Source organism: Cyrtonyx montezumae, unplaced genomic scaffold (genome assembly GCF_038088225.1).
Source record: "Cyrtonyx montezumae isolate F1298 unplaced genomic scaffold, pur_monq_1.0 scaffold_8, whole genome shotgun sequence".
Lineage (NCBI taxonomy): Eukaryota > Metazoa > Chordata > Aves > Galliformes > Odontophoridae > Cyrtonyx > Cyrtonyx montezumae.
The window spans coordinates 21,040,354-21,047,477 of NW_027072089.1; the positions used below are offsets into that span (position 1 = coordinate 21,040,354).

Sequence of the window (7,124 nt, forward strand, 5' to 3'; positions counted from 1 at the left end):
TAAAGAGCTAGTAATGTTATTTACTCTTCTTTCTAGCAGAGAGAAATACACTATTACATATGTAAAGTTAAGTTGCTCATACAAAAGGGCGTTTTTTAACAGGTTGCAAAGGTGTTTCTTTTTGAAGCTGGCAAATCACAATAAGAAAAAAAAGCTCCTCAATTTTAGAGACACGTCTAGTTTTGTTTAAGTCACTTTTGTCTTTGCTTTGTTGACAGGAGAAGCAGTTTTACTTCACCCTGATGTGATTTTTATGACTTTAGGATAGAAATAACTGCACAAAAAGGGGCTATAGTATGTGGTTAATTGACAGTTGCTCAATTATAATGGAAGTAAAATGGGAATTGTGGGAGTATTAAAGGTATTTTATACTATCAGTGAGTAAACTATGTTTATACTGAATTATGAAATATTTTGCAGTGTTTTTGAGCAATGTGAAGAAACTAAGCCCAAATGCAAGCTAATACTTTATTGTTTAGAAGCTTCTATTCTTCCAGTTAAAATAGGTCAGGAAATTAAAATCCAGATGTTTCCATTTGGATTTCTGTTTATTTAATGGAAACGTCTCCGTTTGTTAAAAGCTTGGTGTTGGAACGTGAAGTACCCCTTTGTCACACGAGGCTGAAAAAGGTTCTGTAGGCAGTCAGCAACTGAGAGGGATTTTTGTGAATTTGCTCTGCTGTGCTCAGCACTACCCAGCTGATGACAAACCATGGTATCTCCCGTCATGGACGTCTTAAAACCTGAGCTTTAATCTTTCTGAATACAAAGAAACCACCACTGCCAGAGCTAACGCAGTTCCTTATCCGCGCCGCAGCGGTATAACTCGAGTAGTTCCGCTTTGGTTTTTTCTCTCTATTTTAAAGATTTTTCTTTATTTTCCTTCTTTAAACCCGCTTCGCTCCCACAGGGCCGCCACCGTCCCCGCCCCCACCCCACGCCGGGTTCTCTGCGCATGCGCCTGCGCCGCGCTGCCATTGGCGGCCGCCCCCCGCCCCCTTGTGCTTGCGCAGTGTCCCCAGCCGGTCGCCCCCAGCAGGCAGCGCGCCGCGCCGAGGTCAAGATGGCGGCGAGGGCAACGGGTGAGGCGGCAGAGGGCTCGCGGCTGAAGGCGGCCATGGCACGGGGCTCGTCCCGCCGGGCTTGTCTTCGTCCCGTCATCCTTTCCGCGGCTCTGGGGGGGGCTGTGGGCCGCGGCGGGGAGGTGGGGACGCGTTGGGTGCCTTGTGTCCTTGGCCTCTGTCGCCTCTCGGTAACCTCTGTCCCGGCCTTCTTTGAGCTTGTCCTTCAGCTCGGTGGGGCTGAGGGGCTCGCAAGCGATAGGGAATTGCTTAGGAGCCGCCACCTTTCCACGAGGCTCTGGTGACCTGCCAGAACGCTGGCATCGGGCTCTGACCGTCACTGACATTTCTTATCAGGTCCTAAAGCGTCCTAGAAAAGCTGAAAAGATTGAACACTGCTCTTAGCTCAAGTAACACTTACAGAGCTTGACACTACAACTACTGTCTTTGGTTATGAATTTTTAGCAGTGATGTCAGCCTTAAAGTAGTCTGATATTTAAATTGCATGGAACAGGTCAAAATACTGCGTGGAACAAGCACTCATCCTGTATGCTCAATCTCTGTTTCTGAATACTGGAAAGCAGAGAGGCTTAGGCTTCTGAGTGGTGTTGTATTACTATGTGTGAAAGAGTTTAACAAATATTTTCATGCTGATATAGTGGTGTGGAATGCTGAATTTTATCTTGTTCTCCAACTGATGACAGTCCTTTGTAGTTTCAGGAGGTGGCCGCCTGATGGACAGGATTCGAAAGTGGTACTATAACGCAGCTGGGTTCAACAAATATGGCAAGTACTTCACTGGGACTTAGAGCTTTTCAAGAGCGACAGTCCTCAATCTAGTTATGGTTGGTTCAGTGTAGGCATTTTGATGTGTCATTCTATCAACATCAGCTGCTACATTGATCTGTGGAAAAAAGTTATCCTCCCAAATACTATCTCTGAAAATGGAGAAATTGCTGCTGATAGCAGTCAGGGATATTTATGCAAAGTATTCAGTCTGCAAAAAAGGATTTAGTCTCTGACCTGCTTAATGGTCAAGTAACTGTAAAAGTAGTGTTTCCTTAATTAAAGGAGATTACCTTGATGGTATTGTACTTTATTTGTCCATTGTTTTTACTGAGCTTGTTTCAATGATACAGATTGTGGAACTGTTTTTGAATGACAAGAGAATCTGAATATGAAGACTGCTATTACTACTGACAGCAGTTTGAGTGAATTATTTAAAGGAAGTTCACATACTTTCCCCGGGGACATTATGAAAAACAGAATTTGAACGACTGAAATTTGTTCCTCTGCCACTGTCACTCTTCTAGAGGTTCAGTTGTCTGTTAAACTCTTGAAGACTTTAATGCTTTTTTCTGCTTTTCTGAAATCTAGTGATTAAAATAGTGGCTGCGTTTTTTGTGCCTTTAGCAAGAAACTGCAAAACTGGGTTCAAGAATATGTTGCTTAAAATAAATTCTGTTTTACTGGGAGATGATTGCCAATCCAAGTAATGTGAGATCAACACCTTGGACCTCAAGTCAGTAGCTGTACTCTTATAATCTAGTCTTGAAATGATACAGAAGTAATGTTTTGTCCTTTGTTGTAAATACTGAAATTGTAAGCAGGGTTGGTTAAATTTCAGAAATTCTTCATTCCAAAAACAAACAAACAAAAAAAAGTGGTGGTGGTTTTCCCTTTCAGAGGACTAGATGTTTCTACTTGAATTATGTCCCATTTGGAGGAAAGATAAGAACTCAGGCACAAGCAGTTTGAGTAGTTTCATATTTCTGTTGCTTGTTATAGTCAGTGGGCATCAAGGCTTTGTTAGCACTGGACTTTTAAGAGAATTGTTCTTAAATACTGAAGTGGTCACATCTGTGATCAGCTGACTGTAGTAGAATCAGCTCTTAAACCTCTTACATAGGCTGCCATCTGAAATACAAGGATAGAAAGTAGAGAAGAAATCTGCTCTCAGATCTGAATATCTGATGAAACACATTGAATCAAGTATCCATTTTCATATCCTTTCATAAGAAAAGGAACAAAAGTGTGTGTAACTCAATATTCACAGTTTTATTCTCTATGAGGAATTAGTATCTCTCTTTTCCTATGTTTGATTTCTTCACAATTTTGCATTCTAAATGTTATGCCCAGGTCTTGAAACATCTTTGTTAGTCTTGACTTAGGACTTAGGAAGATCTGTTCGGTGATACTGTAAAAATATTTTTGGTACAGGATTAATGCGAGATGATACATTGTATGAAGACGATGATGTTAAAGAGGCACTGAAGAGACTTCCAGAGGATCTTTACAATGAAAGAATGTTTCGCATTAAGAGAGCACTTGATTTAAGCTTGAAACACCGGATCCTTCCAAAAGAACAGTGGGTGAAATACGAGGAGGTGAGTGTGCCAGGTCTTCTCAAGGTGCTCTTAATGACAGGGCTGTGATCAGTCTGTGGGACTCTGAATCTCTATGAAGAGATGCATGCCTACATGTTACTTAAAATGAGTAAATCAGTATATATCTTATAAAATACCTTTGACTAACATTGCTTTGGAATTCTGCTTACAAGTCTGGATTTTAGCAGTGGAAATTAGAACGTTTTGTTCAAGATAACAAGAGCTTAAACTGCAGCTCAAAACTATAGCACTCTTGTATTCAGATGACATATTCTAAACTGTCAGGTAACCAGATACACTCTAGTAACTATGGAGAGTCTTCTGATGAGTTTATTAATAAAAGCTATGGCTCATGACTTTCTATACAGTTCACGAGTATGCCAAGGAGGAAGAATAATTTAAAGTAGAACTGTGTGTTAGAGTAAGCATCTTACTGCAATGTGAAAACCAAATTAAACAAAATCTGCCTTTTTTTTGTAGTTAAAATGTTTCTTTGCAGTGAATTAACTCACAGATTTGCATTGCTTTCCATTTTATCTTTCTCCAAAGATGAGGTAGAAAGGAATCTTGCCACTAGGCTTTGGACTGGAAGGTAACACAAGAGCTTTAATTTCTCTCCAGAAGCAGAAGCTGTTCCTTGTGTTATTGGTCATTTTTTTGGTAAATGCTGCGTTGACTATCTGTTTCCATAGAGTGATTGAGCAGCAGTTTGATTAGCAACTAAACATAGTCAGGTGTTCTGCTGAATCTGTTTGCAGTGCTATTTGGAAGTTAAGTTGAAAATAAGTTTCTCCCATGCAAATAGTATTTTACTTGGACCTGATGTAATTCAAGTGGATCTTGGGCAAGCCCAATGCTATTTCTGAAGGTGAAACTGAAAGCATCATTTTTATGGTGAGGCATTAGGAATTAGAACTGGTTACATTAGGGAATTTGTCTTTGCAGACTTGGCAAAACTTGTCAGATACCAAATTACCTTTTCAGAATGAGTAGTGCAATTCCTTTTTTTCCCCTTTTTTAACCCCCTTCTCTTACACTCTGTTGTTAAATCTGAGAAAGAATGAGAGAGAGGCAATCTGTAGGAATGGTCTGAGTTGTTTCTGGACCTCCCTTTTAAATATAAGCATGTTTATATTCCTTTCTTTTTTCAGGATAAGCCTTATCTTGAACCATACCTAAAAGAAGTAATCCGTGAACGACTTGAAAGAGAAGCATGGAACAAGAAGTAACTATTGAACTACTTCATGCAAATAGCCACTTTTTTTTTTTGATATATCAATGTTTGGTTATTGAAGTCTTCAGGGAAGCACATGTAAGGCTGAAGGAATACTTGTTTCAGCTTGTTCATTGAGTCTGTTCGTCCAACTTAAATAAATATGTCAAAGTATAACATCTCCTGGGAAGGCTTCTTTATAAACGTTTGCAAGCTAATGTTCAAATCTTTCCTTTGAGCATATACATTACACATTAGCTTAACGGTATGTGGTCTTCATTCCAGCTTCTTGATACTTTCTTCTTTTGTAGTACAGCTGTTTCCTGTAGTTAGAGGGTTAGGAAAGAAACACCCAGAACTGCTGGTGAAGTTGTTAAGTTAAAAAGGAGGTGCTATTTCCTTTATCTTCTCCTTGGAGGTGGCAGTGCAGGGCCTGCTCTTCATGTTGCGTTGGTGTCGTGAGACAGCAGAAGGTAACAGCATGTGTGTATATCAGCACTTATGTATTTACAGTAATAACAAATTGAAATGGTTCCTTAATCATAAAATCAGGGGATGTTTCTCTAGCTTTTTGTACTATATGTGTTGCTAAAACATAAAAGATTATTTTCATATAAATATTAACGTCTGTCTCATTTCAGCTTATGACATTTTTTAAAAGGATAGAGGTTATACACCAATGTGCTTTTTGCAGTATAATTAACTTCCCCTTTTTTGCTTGGCCTGGAGGATATTATTTACAGTGAATGGCATCAAATATTTTGAACTGTTACACTAACAGGCTTAAATATTAGAGATGTGTATAATTCAGGCTCCACTTAAACACAGAAGTGATTCAAGTGTATCTGAAAATGGCAGCCCTTGCTGGCTGAAGACCTTGAGTTTAATGGTAGTGTTAATTTGAGACCTGTTTTGTGTTATTACACACAAATTGCAAAACTTGAAATCTGTTATACCCTTTGGTATGAAGCACACTATCCTGTGTGATAGCAGCAAAGTACCTTTTTTGTTACGAATGCTTATCTGACAAATGCAAAAATTCCTAGAGCAAAAGCTAGAACAGTTAAAAAGAATAAAAGGTACACAGATATGGAGCAAGCCATGACTGTAACTTTGGATTAATACGACTAATTTCTATTTGAACTTCTAATCCAGGATTCTGTTTTTTAGCTTTGCTCATGACACTTACTGATCTTTATCTCTTTGCTTTCTTTGCTTGCATCTCTAAAAATCACAGAATCTAGAGATTATTGAGTCCAGCCCCTCTGCAATAGCAGGTTCCCTAAAGCAGATCCCACAGGTAGGTGTACAGATAGGTCTCAGATATCTCCAGAGAAGGAGACTCCACAACACAATCTGCAAAATGGATACAGCCATTCCTGGGTTAAACATTTATCCCAGTACTTTACAGCCTGACATAAAATCGAAAGAGTATTAAAGTATCTGTATTGCCAATATTCCTTAAGAATTTTGCAAATAGATTACATTGAGAATTTGGGGTTTCTTTCATCTCCTATCGTAAAACCTTATCATTGAAGCATGCATCCTTCAGTGATGCATTTTTGAGAACTTACAAATAAAGTTAGTATCCCTTTGACCATAGTTTTGAACTGTGGTTATTGTGATTCAAAAGCTTTTTAAAAAAAATTAGGGTGGAGAAAAGGGTTTTGATGACATGAGGCATTTGAAAATAGGCTGACTTTTGAACAGAGTGGGAAGCTTCCATGTACCAATTGGCATGACAGGCAAAATCACTGACTTAACATTCATATTTGACATTATGAGCGTTAAGAGTCGAGTAAAAGCTGTATGGTATTGAAGTACTCAAATCCTATTGGTGACAAGCTGGAGTCAGTGTGACTCCTATTTTTGAATAATTTACTTCTTCATTAAAAACGTCTGGGATGGGGAAGAGTGGACTTGCAAATGTTGGAGACACAATTATAATATCTGTAATCTCCTTGTAGAAATTCGACCTATCTCAGCAGCTGTCTGTGGGATCCTGCAAGTTTCTTGTGTAAGCTGTGTGCTGTTTCTGAACGATCAAGGATTGTGCAGCCATGGGCTTGCTGTCTGCAGAAAAGTAAAGCAGTAAAGTGAGACAAATTGACAAGGATGAAAAAACAGTCTGATGGTGAAGGAAAAACAGCATTAAGTTTTGGAGAATGAGGTTTTCTTTACTGTCATGAAGTTCTGTAACACCATGCATTGCACTTTGTAAGTGTTCTGATTTCCATCTGCAGGAATGCCAAGTGATTGTAGCTGTATCTTTTCAGTAGATCTGTTCTGAAGAATACTAGATGAAGGCGTTGGTATTTGTTAGGTCACAAGACAGATCATACTGGTGGCATTGCCAGGAGTAACTCTTGCTAAGATTTGAAAAAGACCTCACAGTCCTTATTCCTATGAAGTGAAGTGTAGAAATACTTGTCCAGAAGCTGATACTTCTGTGTCCTGCACAGT

At 39.2% G+C, this 7,124-nt stretch overlaps 1 protein-coding gene across 1 annotated transcript; it reads left to right on the forward strand.

Annotated features, from left to right (window-relative positions):
- Positions 1-940: 940 nt before the first annotated feature.
- LOC136058435 (cytochrome b-c1 complex subunit 7) lies at positions 941-4,840 on the forward strand. The gene is made up of 4 exons (XM_065751859.1): positions 941-1,082; positions 1,776-1,847; positions 3,282-3,448; positions 4,600-4,840. The coding sequence occupies exons 1-4, from the start codon at positions 956-958 to the stop codon at positions 4,675-4,677; spliced, it is 444 nt and encodes a 147-aa protein (XP_065607931.1). The 5' UTR covers positions 941-955; the 3' UTR covers positions 4,678-4,840.
- The last annotated feature ends 2,284 nt before the right edge of the window (positions 4,841-7,124 follow it).

Excerpts from the sequence above, each read along its gene's own strand:
- LOC136058435 (XM_065751859.1), top strand. The coding sequence starts at position 956 with ATGCGCCTGCGCCGCGCTGCCATTGGCGGCCGCCCCCCGCCCCCTTGT. Across the intron at positions 1,848-3,281 it reads AGCTGGGTTCAACAAATATG|GATTAATGCGAGATGATACA; the intron begins GCAAGTACTTCA and ends TTTTTGGTACAG. Across the intron at positions 3,449-4,599 it reads AGTGGGTGAAATACGAGGAG|GATAAGCCTTATCTTGAACC; the intron begins GTGAGTGTGCCA and ends TTCTTTTTTCAG.